Below are 17,905 nucleotides of genomic sequence, written 5' to 3'. Positions count from 1 at the left end.
TAGCTAGATACCAATTGATATTGCCAGCATTGCGTCTGTCATTGTCATTTTCTAGTTTTACTCCTAACTTTGCTGTTGAAAACAAAGTTCTGGAAAGACTAGATTTTTTTGTGTGTCCTTGTATGACTATGACTGCTTCCTTGCGAGTCTGAAATAGTTGATGAATGAAACAGTAAGTTGAGAAGTAAAAACGCTTTCAGAAACTAAAGTACATTTTTTTTCACTATTAGTAGAAATTATTATGTGAACATTTTGCTTTAGTTAGAATACAATGTGACATCATTTGTGGGTCGTTATGAATGAGAAGAATAGTTGAAACATGCTTAAGGGTTTACAGCTAATCAAATGCAGAAATTGTCCTTTGATTATGAAATCTTGAGTGAAAATCAATAACCACTAGAGGCCCTCATTATGACACACATGTAGACACTTGTAACACAGGCTTGTGCTGATGCATTAGATGTTCACCAGCTATACAGTATGGTATAGAACAGAAGACATGTAATTTAACTTTGTGAACTGACCATATTGGTTATCCTTTTAAACCTTTTTTCCCTTAACTTGGTGTTGATGTTTCAATCAGTTAATGGCCTGTTCCAGTATTTAATTAGAAGAATGTTTAGTTTTTTTAGAAGTCTAATTCCGTTAGAAATTAAGCAAGAAGCACATTTACACCTGTAAATTGATTTGTGGTTAATAAATCAGAAACGAATCTGAGACTGAATCTGGAACAATTTGGAGACTCTGCTGTATAGCAAGGAGTTGCACCTCTCCCTCTCTGATTGTTTTGATCTGTCATATTTAGGTGTATAGCAGAGATTTATACAGACCTGGGGCCTCATGCATAACGCCGTGCATAGAATTTGCACTATAACATGACGTAAGCACAAAAGCCGAAATGTGCTTACGCACAGAAAAAATCCAGATGCAGGAATCTGTGTGTACGCAAACTTCCACATTCTTCCACTACATAAATCCCGATCAGCGTGAAAAGTAACACTAGTGCACGCACCTGCTGTCCCGCCCCAACTCCTCCCAGAATTACGCCTCTTTGAATATGCAAATCAATATAAATAGCCCTTAAGCTCAGTCTTCTGTGAAAAGACAATGGGAAAAGCAAGAGGGAAAATGGAAGAATTTGAGCGAATACCAAGTGGAGGCAAGGAAAAACGTACTATTTGTTGGTTTAAACAGTGATATAAACAAAAAAAAGGAAGCTAATCGACAGAATGTCGGAGAAACTCTAAAGCTCAAGTGCACAAAGTCGTACAGTGCCCGAAATAAAAAAAAAAGTCGTCAGTTATCAAAGTCGCCGTGAAAAGGCAAGATGTAGCCTACCATCTTAGTGTCATATGAAAGCTTATTAGGGTACACAGAAAAAAAAGGCACACAGTGGGGGGAAAAAGCATGAAATGTCAACTTCAATCTCGAAATGTCCACTTTAATTACGTAGTTTATTTTGTCATTAAAGTAGAACATCATAACCTTCATCTTAAAATCGTTTAATTAACCAGTTTCTCAAATCACATCGTAATTATAGTAGCACGTTAAATGCTTTGTTTTGTATGTGTTCTTCTATGTGCTCTGTGTGTGAATCACTACGTGCTTCTTAAATCGGCTTTCTCTTCCTCCAACAGGACACAGAATCCATTACATTTGTGATATTACAGCTCTCTGAATAACTAAAATGCTGAGATGTATACGTGGTATTATTTTCATGATGATAGGAGTTAAAGTACGTTATTAAACATGGAAACACGGTGGTGCAGTGATTGTGCGCGACCTTCGATGAAATAATTTATTGCAGCAGTACTCGGGGGTGGCTGTAGGCTCGTGGTGGCCCCTTCGCCCGCCAATGTCAATATGGTATCTTATGCACGGCGGATGGCCACGTCCGTTGCGGACACTGCATAGCCGCCTCGTGCTCATGACACAAGCGTTTAATTTTAGCCAAAATTTGCCGCTGCGTTTTTAGCTGTGTCATTATTTTCTCTTTGTTTTATATTCAAGATATATTGGCGTGGTAGTCCTGTGCAGGTGCACAGTTTGCACATGCCTAAGGCCGCCCCTGCAATACTGTCTCTTTCAAACGTACTAACCTCCAATTCCTGTCCTTACTTTTCTTTCTCCAAGTAACCGATCGCCACACAATCAGCTCTGTAATAGACGTTAAGCCATCTGTAAGCTTATAACGGCGATTCTTCAAAACTTTTAAGTAACATTGAAATATCTTCGTAGTACATGTTTAATTATTCTATCATTCACGCCTGTCCCAGTGAAGCATACAGTGCTTTTATCTGTATAATATCATAAACATATTTTGCTGCATTTCATCTTAAAAATGATATCGTCATCATATGTAAATACGCGCTTTATAAAGTGGCTCAGGTTGTACAATATTATAACTGTAGTGCAAGTTTACAGTGAGGTGATTGTGCTTATATGTCCAAACAGTTCTACAAGGAGTAGTTGATGGACTGATTGAGTGCGTTTAGAGCTCTTGGGATGAAACTCTTTCTGAACCGCAAGGTCCATACAGGAGAGGTTTGAAGCGTTTGCCGTGTGAGAAGCAGTTCAAATAGGAAGCATGGCTTAGGCAGCGTCTGCTTGATGCTGTATACCGATAATTCTCTTTCCGATCAGCTGCTCCGAGTGGTGCAGTGAGAGTAATATGGAAGAGATGATCTGCTGTGGCAACCCCTAACGGGAGCAGCTGATAGAAGAAGAAGAAGAAGAAGGTGCAGTGAAAGTAACAACGTTAAAGCAGTTATTGTATTTGGAATAGTTTGACCATTCCGTGGACCATTATATTGTTACTGGTTAATTACAATCCGATGCATTAAACTAATAAACAATATGCGGTTAATTTCAGTGTATTTATAAAGCCGCGTCAGGGACGTGGATCTGAAAAAGAATGATAAACAACACAGGAACAGTAGCACTGCTTTGACGCTGGGTACCGCCAGTCTGCAAAACCGAGCAGAGAACTTGCGTACGACAGAGTATGAGGTACCGTGGAAATGTGCGTGGCTTTACGCCAAGTTCAGGTTTTATACATCGCGATTTGAACATGGAAACGTTCTTACGCAACATTTCTGTGCGTACGCACCGTTTATACATGAGGCCCCTGTTCTTTCCCATTGTTTTTCACTTAATGGAGATTAATGTCATTGTTACATCTTTATTGTGGACTACCCATATGCTTACTTTTTCATTCCTTTTCTATACAGTTGTAACACAATGACTTCTAGGAAGAAAGTTTTGTTGAAGGTGATCATCCTAGGCGATTCTGGGTAAGTAAATTTATGATCTTTCTTGCCTTTCATAACCAAGTTTCTGATGCTGAGCAGAATGTCATTCTTTGTCTTGGTACTGCAGTCAGAAGATATGCAACTCATCCTTGAGTGCTCATAGGCACCTAATTTGCAATTGTATAGCATAGAATTGGAATGGCAGTATAAAAGTAAATTAAGTCTATTTGAGCACTTCAGGAAGTGAGATGCATCTGTAATTTTTGCTAAATGAAGTAATCAGTGGTCATGGCGTAACAGACCTTAAAAGTGAGGTGCAGTGTTTTACCAAACCATCCTGGCTTTTTGTTCCCTCCAGCACCTGGTGTGTGTTTTTATTCCATTCTCTTTGACTATTTATTTTATTTATTTATCTATCTCCATATCTACTCCTACTTTGCATTAGTGATGATGCAGAGAGCTATATACAGTACACGTTGTTTTTTATTTTTAAATTAGAATACCCGTGATGCGAACAGTCGATTCAACGTAGTAAAACCAGTTAATTATTTTCATCTAAGTTCCACAAAATGTCTAGTTGATTTTTTGAAGTTCTGCAAACTTTTCTAAAATTTAACAGTTTACCCTTTACAAGTTGCTTTCTGTGTCCCTGTGCTTGTGTTGAGAATTTATTTTAAAATAACCTATAACCCAATCATTTCACCTCTATCTCCTTTTGCTTTTACTGAAAAGATTCAACTTTCTATTATTCAGTTTCTTAGCTAATACCTTACAGTACTGGGATCAGCCTAGTCATGCTTTTCTGTACTTTTTCTAGCACTGCTATGCCTTTTTGTAATTTGGAGACCAAACTTCCAGCAGTATTCCAGGTGAGGTTTCATTAGTGTGTTTCATAGATAAAGCATAACCTCCTTTGACATGTACATGTTGGGCTGAATAACTAAACATCCTACTAGCCACCTTAAAGGCTTCTCTCCTATGCCTGAATATAGAAAGAGAAGAGTTCACACACAACTACTAGCTCCTTCTGATCAAGTTCACTTTAGAGTTTCAGAACTCCCATTGTGTATTTAAGTCTTAATAATTTTACTTCATTTTTGTAATACTTTACACTTATTTCAGTTAAACTTCATCTGCCGCAAATTTCCCTAATACTAAATTTTGCCCAGGTCCACATGTAAGTGTTCTGTAGACACAATGGTATCCATCATTCCTCCTAGTTCAGTGTTATAGGCAACTTAACCAGTGTGTTTTTTTTTTGTTTTTTTTTTTTAATTTTTAATCAAAATCATCACTCCGGCACTGATCACTGTGGGTTACTGCTTTTAACCTCTCCTAGATATGAAAAACTTCCCTCACATCATAACCCCCATATCTGAATCCCCTGCACACTTTGCCTTGAACTCCCATGTCTTTTACTTTAATCACAAGGATCTCCTGTGGGAACTTATCAAAACCTATGTGAAAATCAAGTGCAATAGAGTCATGTGTGTCTCTCTAGTAATATGCTTTTGTTACTTTTCTGAGAATTCCAGAATATTAGCAAAACATTATCTTTCCCATTTAAACCCATCTTGGCTATTTACCAATACATACAGTATGTTTTAGATATCCGTTACTTGATGCTTAATAATTGCTTTCATTAATCTGCCCATGATGTATGTTAAGCTTACTGGCCTATAGTTACTAGGATCACCTCATCACCTCTTTTTGTCTAACGTGACATTTGCAAGCTTATAGTATGTAGGAATTTCCCTAAATTGACTGTCATTTTTGAAAAAGTACACATGAAAGGTTTATATATGTATTCACTAATCTCCTTTTAGGAGAAATATTATCTGGTTTAGACAGTTAGTTTGATGACATACTTATTAATCCAAGCAGAATTCCTCTCTCCATAATATTCAACTGATAAAGTACATTATTAATTGTCCCTGCAACTGCTGAGTGGTTATCAACTTTTTATGTAAAAATGTCCAAAAAAGACAATTAGGGCATCTGTTTTTACATTTTTTTCTGATTTTACAGTGTACAATAAAATTCCTAACGCACTTCACATCTCATTGTCTGTTCTTTTAATTCTGAGTTATTGAAAGAATATCTGGGTTAATTCTTTTTTTTTTTTTTTTTTTCCTCTCCAAATGCCATTTGTTTTTTCTAATATCCTTTTAAACTGCTACTGTAATACACAGCACTGGTTGGTGTTGGACATATATGTCTAGGATTCATTAAAATGGGTCTTTCTTCCCTTTTTTAGCTCGTCCATGACAGGATAAAAGTGGCAATAAACAAAATGTTTGTGCATGTTTTGGCTTTTTTTTAAACTATAATAAGTACGACTCCCACAGTCACAGTTGAAATTCTACTTTATTGAACACAAAGCACTTCCAGACTTGACCTCTTTTGTTTTTCTTTTTGACATGTGTTGAAGCAGTGCTATTAACAATGTGAGCCATTTTCCTATGTATCTTTTCTCACGTATTATTGTGCCTTCTGGAGTAATTTGTCTGATTAGTCATGCACAAGTGCAGTACTGACTGTTATTTGGTACTACCGATTTCTGTATAAAAGTGATTACCGTTACTTTTCAGAACTTTGGTATATGTTGTTACCAAAATATCTGCTCTTGTGACATCTCTATCGATGACACCATAGTTATGTATAGCTACATATAATATCTCCAAGTCATGTCTTATTCTTGATACTTCTAGCATTAAGCGAAGCAATTATTAATGTGTTGCACAGTTTATACAAAGTGAAATGTGTAAAGTTTCTATTAACTCTTGGCTATTTATTTCATTCATCCCTTATGTATATGTATGAAAATCTTTGCTTTATGTGAAGTTATAAACTTGGCCTTTCCTAAACTCTGTATAAAACCAAACCCCTGACACTTCCCCAGTATAAAAATAAAAAGAAAAAAATCTTTCATTGACCTACTTATATACCTATGCAGTACAGTGGTGATCATTCAGTTTTAATGTAACCTGTTACAGTCAAGCTGGTTGCACCTGTTTCAGAAGGAGGCCCAGTGTCCTGTAAACGTTTTCCTTTTTGTAATACACTAAGATTTGAGCCCTGCATTAAACTTTCCAATCTCCTCAGTCTTATGTGGACAGGTGTGTGACAGCACGTCAGAGAAAATCACCTTGTCAGTTCTGCTCCATAGTTCAGCACCAAAGTCCATAAAATTTGGATCGCTTAGCTGTCAGCCTTCCCTTACCTTTTACATTAGTCCATTATGGACAATGACAAATGGATCCATCCTTTCTTAGGCTAGGAGTTCATCGAACTATCCTTGTAGGTCTCCCAGCTGTGCATCAGAAAGGCAACACATATTGGAAGATCCTTTGTAACTGTAACAAACCTGAGTCTCTTGTCCTCCCCTAATAACTGAGCATCCCACTATCATGACTTTTCTTTCTGGGGATTGTTTTTGAGGCAACCCATTTTTTATTAATATGTACTGGACCTCTCTAACTACTCATATTTGCTGTTTAAAAATGTGCTCATTTTATCTTTTTGTAACAATATGAAACTTGCAAGTCATGTTTAAAAACCCACAAATATCCAAATTTGAAGCAGTTCTTCAAGGAGGAGTGGGCCAAAAATTCTCAGAAAATGCTCTGAGATACCAATTAATGACCACATTAAATGTTTAAGTGTAGTTATTGGTGTTTAAGGTTGTTATATGTAATTGCTATGTACAATAATGAAAACCTCAAAATGTTGTTTTTATTTATTGTATGTGCAGTAGTGTAGAAATCAAACAGGTGAAATATTTTCACATGGTCTGTATCAGATTTAGAAGCCTTCAGTTGTATAACATATGTAATTGCATTTTCTCTACAGAAGTTGTGTGTATGTACATTTTTGCTTGACTTCTCATTTCATCCATAATGGCTAACATGGTACAACACCCTATACTCCTGGACTTTCTTCAATGCTTATGGGTGTAGAACTGCTATAGGCCTTGACATTTTGGGTAATGCATTGTATAATAAAGCATCTTGTCCAGTTACCATAAAGAAAAAGTACAAAATAATAATAGTAATTATATAATTTTTGTTTTTATGCACTCTTTTTCCCTTGTTTAAGTCACTTATTTACAAAACTGGAACCTTAGCACCACTGCTTAAAAGCCATTTTAATTTGAGGAAACAGCCATGGGGGTGGGGTTGTAATAATGCAGAACTGTAACCCTCCATCTTCGAATGTTCTTCTCAAATAATGGATGTAGGAACTGACAGCACTTTGGTACGGCTTTGGACTGGGCCTCATGCGGTGTGCTCAGGGACTGTATTGCTATTGTGTGAATATTTTACAGTTGTACTTATTCTGAGATACTGTTAAATGTAGCATCACTACCTACATATTTATAAGGCACATATTCTACATTTATTTTTGTAGATCTCTTACTAAAAACAAGCATTCTTTTCCGTTCTAAGCACAAACAAAAAAATCATCTTCAGTTGTGTGTATGTGTTTATTTTTTTATTTGTAAGGATAACCTTATGAATTGTCATCTTATATTTGGTTTTATGCACATCGTTCCTATTTGAGTAGTTTGGTACATGATGAGCAGAAGTGATGTTTTTAAGTATTTCTGAAAAACATTGCTGCTATTAATTAAATGCAATAGTGGTTAGTTGAGTTTCTAAAACAAAACCCTGCTTAAAACCTCCTCCAATGCCTTTGACTAGCATCATCTGGGACTCCACTAGGTAAATGATTTTGCATCATCACCTGATTATGTCAATAAAAGAAAGTTTACTAAACTTTCCAAACCTGTCATGCTACCTTAGTGAATGTATTAATGGACATTGTCTCATGAGGCAACTGGAAATGTTTGTTTATATATATGTATAAAATAATATAATATAAAAAAATTGTAAAGTCTCAGGATTTGTTCTAGAATATGTTTGGTCTTCAAAAACAAAAAAAAAGAAATGTTGTTTGAGTTTTAAAAATGTAGATAGTAGTGAGAAAAAGTAGAGTTTCACAATAAAGCATTGGAATGAATAACTACAGATTCTAGCAAAAAAAGTAAAGGGAGTCACAATCTTGCTAAACAACACAAAGTGTTGCTGCTTAAAATCATACCCAGAATATTGTTTAAGAAGAAACAGCCTGGAATTGTGGATGGAGAGATAGACAGTGTAGAGGGATTGTCATTCTGGTAGAGAGTGAACAATAAATAAGTAAGAGAGACGTAAATCATTTTCATCTGAAGGTCTAAATCGGTGGGCGGCACGGGTGGCGCAGTGGTAGCGCTGCTGCCTCGCAGTTAGGAGAACCCGGGTTCGCTTCCCGGGTCTACCCTGCGTGGAGTTTGCATGTTCTCCCCCGTGTCTGCGTGGGTTTCCCTCCGGGCGCTCCGGTTTCCTCCCACAGTCCCAAAGACATGCAGGTTAGGTGGATTGGCGATTCTAAATTGGCCCTAGTGTGTGCTTGGTGTGTGGGTTGTGTTTGTGTGTGTCCTGCGGTGGGGTTGGCACCGTGCCCTGTGTTGGCTGGGATTTGGCTCCAGCAGACCCCCGTGACCCTGTGTTCGGATTCAGCGGGTTGGAAAATGGATGGTCTAAATCGGTTCCTTGTTTCACACAGCTCCACAATGTCTTGCTTGATCTGTGAGACGTTTTTGAAAATTTGATTACATTTGATGCTTAATCATCCATGTTAATACTTCAAACCTCAGAATTATTCTTTTTCATATTTAGTCAGAACTCTAAAGAATTTGTTTTTATTCTAAATTCTGTTGGATGTGTTTGTTTATAGGAAAGAAGTACCTAATTGTTTTCACACTGATCATCTACAGAAATACACTTTCTTGTTAGAACATTTTGTTGTCCTGTTTAGTTATCTCTTTCTAGAGCTGTCTCAATTGTATCTGAATTTGTTTTATTAAATCTATAAAACGTTTACATTTTTAAAATAAATTTAAATTTTCAAATGTCAAGTTTGTGTTGAAAGTATATATCCCAATTTCAAAATCCCCACCAGACACCTAGTACACAATGATTTAAATACCATGGAAAAGAGTATGCAAAGATGCTCCTTATCAAGATAAATAGAAGATACTTAGTGTCAAAGATAAAGTAGTATTCCCTTATCATCACTACCAAGTATTTTTCCTAATTAAAAATGTGTGTGTGTAAATATACAAGTTTTAGAACACCTCAATTTTTTTTCACTTCAAATATCTGTTGAAATGCAATGAATGACCTGAAATGGTGAAAAAGGTAAGCAATAAACTGTCAGAGGTTTAAGTTTAAAGTCCTTGCATTTCAGCTGATTAAATCTGAAGAAAAACAGAGGTATTCTAAAATGTTTCTGTATTTGTGTGTGTGTGTGTGTGTGTGTGTGTGTGTGTGTGTGTGTGTGTGTGTGTGTGTATAAATACGGTATAAATTTCTTTTCTTTTTTTTCTTTCTTTTTTTTTCTTTTTTTTTTCAAACATAAAATGGGTAACATTAAAAATAGTTTCAGTATTTTGAAATGGAAATTATCACTAACATCAATATTTCAGTGAAGAATATTACACTCAGTAAAGAGTTGTTCTGAATACACTTGCAAGGGTATTGGTGGATGTTTTAAACATAACTTGTTTGCTGGTTTATACTTGTTTTAAGATGCATGCACGGCAAAACCGTAATACATCTACTGCTACATGTAGTTATTCGATCATGTTTGTACATTGTGGAGTAGCTAATAGAGTGGAATAAGCATTATGTGCTAATTTTGATGCAGTTGTTTCAAAATAAACTCTGAATAGGGCAATATCTTGTTTTGTTTCAGAGTAGGGAAGACATCGCTCATGAACCAGTATGTGAATAAGAAGTTCAGCAATCAGTACAAAGCAACAATAGGAGCTGACTTCCTCACAAAAGAAGTAATGGTGGATGACAGGCTCGTCACAATGCAGGTAAGCTTAGTACTGTGCTCTTGATGTTCTCTAATGTTTGCCCTTTTTTACTTTGTATTTTAATTCAGTATGGCAAACTACTGGTAGACTGACCATATTATAAAGGGCTTTATATTTACAATTTTTTTTGTTTTTGGAATACATTGAGTAAATTAATAATATAGTTGCAAGAGTCTTGTCATTCCCCGTAAAGTCTTCCAAAGATTTGTTCTATCAATTATTGGACTTCTAATGCTAAGTAACAAGCTGATCGATCCAACTATATTTGAGCCCCGGCTAGTGCTGTGGCTTCATTTCTATCTTCTAGTGACATTGCAGTGCTGATAAATTAGTAAAATACAATATGCTATATAATAGAATAGTTTTCACTTAAAGAATATCTATATTTTAAATATTAAATACTATATATAATATTATTGTGGATAGGTGGAAGAAATATTTGTAGACCTTGCAAAGTGTTGGGGTGCCAGCAAGGTCACCCACTTTGTTCTGGTAGCATACAAAGCAAACAGGCACTCAGTGCTGCTGAAATAAATGTAAATTGCCTCAATGGATACAGCAATTAATGTGCTTAAAAGTACTGGGTAGCTCCGTACTTCTCAGAGGTTAGGGTCGAGATGAGACTCTTGCATTCAGGACCGTCTCACGCCAGAAGGGGCCATCTTGTCTGGGCTGAGGAAGAAAGAGACAAGTCTGTTCACGACAGCACCTCTCAAACCAGCAGGGTATTACATATAGTACCTGAGATGACTCTTTGGGCTCGTTTATACTTCACGCTCAGAATGTGTACGCGCACGCATCATGGCTGCCACGCGTTCCCAGCGTTCATTTGACGCATCCTCAGAAATTACGCAACGCGTGCGCGAGTTGTAGTACCAGCAAAAAGTCGGGGGCGCAGTGTGATAAAAGTTGGAATGTGATGTCAGAGTCTCTGTTTACTATCTACATGTGACAGAAAGCCGCTATGCGGATCCTACGGAATCGGTGTGCATGCTTCGATGTTTGATGAATGGTTCGATGTGGTGAAGCAAACTGCCAACATACAGATGCATTCGTGGTGCTTTTATATTCAAGTGTGGCATATTCCTGATCGTAATGACACGGTACATTTTAAAAGACTCTCATACCATATTTTGTGCCGTCTTTTTTTTTTTTTCTGGGGCTTCCTCCTGACCTGACAGCAATGGCAAACAGCAATAGATCGCCACACAGAACACATTACATGTATGATATTCCAAAACTCTGCAAATTTAGAATCCTTAGATTTATACTTGATATCACTTTCATGATGAAATGCATTGAAGTATGTATGTTACATTTTACAGATAAATTGTTAATTTCCTTTAAATAATGAATACTGTTAATTACACACATGGGGGTGACACGGTGGCACAGAGGTAGCACTGTTGTCTCGCAGGGAGTCACGTCGCTGATATTCCCTGCCTGGAGTTTACATGTTTTCGTGCTGGGTTTCCACAGAGTGCTCCGGTTTCCTTCCAAAGATATGCAGATTTGGTGACGCTAAAATAACACTAGTGTGTGTGTGTATTGGCATTCACCTTGTGAAGGGATTGTTTCTGCCTCGTGCCCAATGCTTGCTGGAATGGACATATCCCTGGATTGATTGGATTTAATCATTAAACATCCTTTTCAGAGATATTGCGGTAAGGTGTCATTATAATTTAATGGGTGTTCCAGGCAATTCACAACACAGCGAAGCCGAGCCTGTTTTCACCATGATAATATCTCGCACGGCCACCTGCTGGATTCCACCAGATTTACGTAAAGTACACGCGCAAGTATAAACAGTAAAATACTTGTGTAGCAGGAGCGTCCGCTGCAGCATGCCTCACATCACGTGAAGTATAAACCCGGTCTTTGAGGTGTCCCTCAGACGAACATGCATGACAAGATAATATAAATTAAACTGGCTTTCAGCATTAATGTATTACACAGCTTTTATCTTCCCCTGAGAGTTGTAGCTTATTAGTACTATTATAGACTTGTCAGTTTATGCAGGATTGCTTTGGACAAATTATCTTCTTGCTATAAATCTTCTTAACTTTTGTGGTCAGAATTTGATGATCATAAGTTATTGGGTATTATTTTAATATCTGTTTGTAAACTAGTATTCGGATAATAAAGTACTTTGAAGCAATTTTTTAATTAACATACTTGTACAATAAAGAATATGATGTAACTGATGAAAATGTAGTTATTCCATATGGAAGAATATTTCAGACAAAAATAAATAAACACGCAAATAAAAATTGCATTATGAAATGTGACCAGGGACATGCGGTCATGGGAGGCAGGTGAGACAGAGCCTCACCTGTCATTGTGAAAACTAAATAAACTAATAATGATAACATAAAATAAATTTGTCCAGTGGTCTCCTATACATTTTTCTGTAAGATTCCAATAATTTTTATCATTTTTATAGTCAGAATTGCTGAATTTGCACATTTCCTGTTCAAATACAGGGGAGAAACACAAGGAGCGGTAGCGACCAGCCTCACCTCACCTTTGACTGCGCTATCCCTCACACACTGGGTTGATGCATGCAATCCATATTACTAACCGAGAATGGTAAACCGGATGGCATGGACGCAGGCACATGGCGAAAACCGGATGGCATGGACGCAGGTACACGGCGATGGGACCATGAGACATACTGCGCAGGCGCGTACAGCGTGCGTCTCATAAACCGCAAACGAAGTCGTATGCACCGCGAACGAAGGAGTCACGGCCCAAATACGAAAGAGCTCAACTGATGTGAATGAGAAATGAAGCAACAACGTGCCCATAGCTAATGACTAACGACACATCCACACAAAAAAGAGGATTCTGCGCTGCAGCCCAGATTCAAACGGAAGAGGCTACGGAGGCCCCACAGGTCCACAAAGATAGGGCGCAGGCGTCACTGCCATATTGTGAGTGGCACTACTGCGGAGTGAAGTTAGGAATAATGTGCTGCTTGGGATTGTACAAACCGCTGAACGCTTTACACCAAATTCAAACACAGTACAGCTCAACGATACAAACACGAGCCCACCTGGATAAGATCAATGGACGCAGACGCTCACAACGCGCGTCTGAAACTGCGGAAGCAAAGCGGGCACGGGTTCAAAACGAACGAGCTTGACTGATATGTAAATCACATTACAGTGATGCATCATTGACAGTACAACCACAGAAAACGCTCAGTATTAACAGTATAACAGTAAGTGCAATTATCCATGTTACTAACGGTGAACAACGGATAACTAATGGAGTCACGGTCACGGCTCCAAAACGATCCAGCTCGACTAACAGAGCTACAAACACGAGCCGTATGGATAAAGAAAATAAATGTGGGCGCCTACTACGCGCGTCTGAAACCGCGGAAGCAAAACTGTCTCGGCTCCAGAACCAAACAGCTCGACTAACGGAGCTACAAAAACGCGCCAGCATGGACAAATACAATGAACATACGCGCCTACAACGCACATCTGAAACTGCGGAAGCAAAGCAGGCACGGGGGGTTGGCGAGCGAAGCCCCCTAGTAGTATAATGTTTGCAGACACGTTTATTATACACCCTGCCTTTCCACAGTCTGGCTAATATCTTTAATGAATGTGTGTGACATATTTAGTCTTGCTATTCGGACATAAAACCACAGTGAAAAGGCACAAGGTGAGGCAGACAGTACTGTGCCTCTCCGAAGGGGGGCAGAGGTGTGTTTTTTTTTTTTTTTTTTTTGAGGTAAATATTTAAAGCCAGCCATATGCTTAGACTACCCCATTTGGATTTGCTGATCTGTACCTTGAAGAGAAGGTATCAGACATCTTTTTAAATACTGTTTATTTAACTTACATTGAAACTAGGGCTGCCTTGGTTAATTGTTGTATTAGACTAATAAATATAAAATAAAAGTTTTAACTGAATTATGTTGTCTTAGTCGATTTGTTGTACCTGCCTTTCCCCCACTTTGTGCTGGCACGCTATGACTCTGCACTGCTTTTGAGAAGGCTTTTCATGGCGGTAGCCTCACCACATCCAGTGGAAAAAGGTTCCTCTGAATATCAGTGACAAAGTATTTCACCCAGAAATCTGAGAAAATGGTTGTTCATTTTGTGAGAAACAGATGGTGTTCCAAAACAACAGTAGCTTAATGCATGAACATCTGAAGAGTAAGCACCGCTGCAGATATAATATGGACAAGACAATAATATCATAAGTAATCCACTTACACTTACCTTTTTCGACAGCAGTTCTTTTACTGTTGTGAAGCTGCCTGTCTTTAGAAATTCATGCTATTGACTGGCATCAAGACGAAGGTTAGAGCCCCATTGTCAGTTTAAGTTGGAACTAGACTAGATGAGGTCTTGTGCCTCACTAATCAGAAGTATCAATCTAAGTGGACATGTAAGGAATCATTCACTGTACAGTTGAGAAAGCCTGTACACATCCAAATACACATGAGTGAAATTAGTTTATTTTGGAAAATGTTGCGATGTGGAAGTGTAAAGTAAGTTCTAAAAGTCATGAATACTCCTGGATTTAAAACACTCTCACTGAGCACAACTTTCTGATAGGTGGTGGGTGGAAATCTGCTTTTGACTTTTATTTATTTATTTATTTTTTACTTGCAAACATTTAAAAAGTAAGCTTCTGGCCATGGCTGTAGGCAAATTGAACAAGGGAACATACTTGTTTTTAACTACATTCGGTGGGTTCAAGTAGTGAATTACTGTTTGTGTAGAATTTATTATATTCAATGTAATGAGCAATTCACATTGCTTCAACTTGGTGTAGGTGTTGTGCAAAGGTTGTACTAGACGCTGCTGGTGTTATGGCGAATTGCAGTCATAATTTTCACATAGCTTTTTAAAAAAAATGCAGTCTAAAATTTTTAAAAACAAATGCAGTCTAAAATTAGTGTGCGATTTTATTTGTTTAAATGTTTTTGTATGTATTAATATTCAAAAATACAATTTCTACATTTATCATTAACTCTTATTGCTCATATGACACTTTCATACTGTGCACTTTAAACCAGTAAGCAGATTCTGAATCTGCAGATTTTGCTGACACATCAGGTATCAGCATTTGCCTTAAAAATTATGATTAGTGTATATTTAATTTTATTGGTGTAATTTGACTGTTGCCCTGATCATTTTAAATGGTAATATGCTGTATATGTAACTTTTGTCATTATGTTTGTATGTGTTTTAACCTGATTTGTTATGATCAACAACCATTAGCCTTTCTTGATTTCTGTTCATCGTCTTTACTCCAGCTTGGTGGCTGTCACAAGTTTATTATAATACTTCTCACTTTGCTGAGTCTTATTTTTTTTTTTTAAATTCCCTGGGAAATCCACAAAACTCTTACTTAGAATTGAGTCATTCTTAAGTAAACAGTTCATTTTTCCTTTTTTATTTACCACTATTGTGCCGTGTCCAGTAATTTTGATACCTATGTTTTACACCAGGAAAAATGCATTTTCTTGTATAATATAATTTCAAAAATGTTTTTAAAATAAACTATGTTCCCCATATTTAGTTTGGTTTTTATGTATTTTCCTCCTAAAATAAATTAGACTTTAGCTGTCTTAGTAATAAATTACTACCTAACCCTTCTGAGTTTGTGTACTGCAATGGCCTGTGCATTTTCTTTTGAGAATTAGTGCATCACCCCCTTTATCTTCTGACCTTGTGAAGACCAGCAGTCTACTTGTTCAAAAAAAATTTAAAAATCAAAGGAAAATTTAGGTATTTGTTTAATATCAAGTTATTGTATCTGAATACCAAACATCCAAAATGCGTGTCCCAATCTGCAGCCTCTCTGAACACTTATTTGGTAATTCTTTTTTCTGTTTGCTAAAATAATTTCCTGTGTTTTTAACTACTATAATTCTTGGATACTTCTAGTGTAATTTACAGTATGTCATACTGGAAAAAATAGGTTTAATAAGTACTTCATAAAGGTAAACTTTGAAAGCCATTATATACTGTAATTAATACTTCAGCTCACTTGTACTTCCTATCTGCCACTGGACACTGGCTCATTCATTAATAGTTAAAACAGAGGAAAAATGGGTAAATCCAACAAGGCAAGTGACTCTTCCCAGCTGTACTTCGTTTTAAAGTCTGATACCTTATTGTCTCCACACCTTAATCAGTGACTATAAAGCACAACTGCTTTAAATTGATATATTTTACAGGCTTTCTTCACTCTTTGAACCTTGTTATTCTTTTTTATTTGTCATCATATTTGCTGTTCAGATTTGGGACACGGCAGGGCAGGAGCGATTTCAGTCTTTGGGAGTAGCCTTCTATCGGGGGGCAGACTGCTGCGTATTAGTATTTGACGTCACCACATCCAACACCTTCAAGACTCTTGACAGCTGGCGAGATGAGTTCCTGATACAGGCAAGCCCACGTGATCCTGAGAATTTCCCCTTTGTAGTTCTGGGCAACAAGATTGATCTTGAAAACAGACAGGTATGTTCTGCTCATACAAAGTGAGACTATGATCCTTTTGCAGAAAAAAGAAAAAGAAACAAGGTGCTGTCAGTTAGTATTCTGCCAGAATGTTTAGTTTTTAGAGGCTTGGTCAGTCATAAACTATAATCATAAACCAATTCTACACTAATGCCTCTATCACACTACATAACTTTCTGAGAGATTTCAGTCACATACAGTTCTTTATTTGCATAATGTTAGGTCAGGGGCAGTTGCAAGGCAGTTGCAGTGCATTCCTGTGACCACCAGTTGTGTAGCATAACATCACCAGCGATTCATTCAGACCAGTCAACAGCTTGCCCTGAGAAATTCAAACGGCTTACCTCTGAAGTACAATGATCAAAATGCAGCCAAGGGGAAAGAAGGCACTTGTGTGTTTTGGAATTCTCAAACAAAAGAGATGCGTATTTGCCTAATGTCTTTATGTACAGTGCATCTGGAAAGTATTCACAGCGCATCACTTTTTCCGCATTTTGTTATGTTACAGCCTTATTCCAAAATGGATTAAATTCATTTTTTTTTTCCTCAGAATTCTACACACAACACCCCATAATGACAACGTGAAAATTTTACCTGAGGTTTTTGCAAATTTATTAAAAATAAAAAAACTGAGAAATCCCATGTCCATAAGTATTCACAGCCTTTGCTCAATACTTTGTCGATGCACCTTTGGCAGCAATTACAGCCTCAAGTCTTGTTGAATATGATGCCACAAGCTTGGCACACCTACCCTTGGCCAGTTTCGCCCATTCCTCTTTGCAGCACCTCTCAAGCTCCATCAGGTTGGGTGGGAAGCGTCGGTGCACAGCCATTTTAAGATCTCTCCAGAGATGTTCAATCGGATACAAGTCTGGGCTCTGGCTGGGCCAGTCAAGGACATTCACGGAGTTGTCCTGAAGCCACTCCTTTGATATCTTGACTGTGTGCTTAGGGTTGTTGTCCTGCTGAAAGATGAACCATCGCCCCAGTCTGAGGTCAAGAGCGCTCTGGAGCAGGTTTTCATCTAGGATGTCTCTGTACATTGCTGCAGTCATCTTTCCCTTTATCCTGACTAGTCTTCCAGTCCCTGCTGCTGAAAAACATCCCCACAGCATGATGCTGCCACCACCGTGCTTCACTGTAGGGATGGTATTGGCCTGGTGATGAGTGGTGCCTGGTTTCCTCCAAATGTGACACCTGGCTTTCACACCAAAGAGTTCAATATTTGTCTCATCAGACCA

General features: G+C 37.6%; 1 protein-coding gene across 2 annotated transcripts in view; it reads left to right on the top strand.

The window, feature by feature from the left end:
- The window catches only part of rab7a (RAB7a, member RAS oncogene family), a 46,681-nt gene that overhangs the window by 22,832 nt on the left and 5,944 nt on the right, over positions 1 to 17,905 (top strand). Inside the window, exons 1-4 of one of the 2 annotated variants that reach the window (XM_051921181.1) lie at positions 3,231 to 3,293; positions 4,069 to 4,120; positions 10,050 to 10,176; positions 16,446 to 16,664. In XM_051921181.1, the coding sequence (XP_051777141.1) occupies positions 10,069 to 10,176; positions 16,446 to 16,664 (327 nt within the window). In that variant the 5' untranslated portion in view covers positions 3,231 to 3,293; positions 4,069 to 4,120; positions 10,050 to 10,068. Of the gene's footprint in view, positions 1 to 3,230; positions 3,294 to 4,068; positions 4,121 to 10,049; positions 10,177 to 16,445; positions 16,665 to 17,905 lie in introns of those variants that run through there. The other variant, XM_028824131.2, reaches the window with a different exon arrangement.

Source organism: Erpetoichthys calabaricus, chromosome 18 (genome assembly GCF_900747795.2).
Source record: "Erpetoichthys calabaricus chromosome 18, fErpCal1.3, whole genome shotgun sequence".
NCBI lineage: Eukaryota > Metazoa > Chordata > Cladistia > Polypteriformes > Polypteridae > Erpetoichthys > Erpetoichthys calabaricus.
Note: the sequence above shows the minus strand (reverse complement) of the source record. Positions and strands in the feature narration are given on the sequence as shown.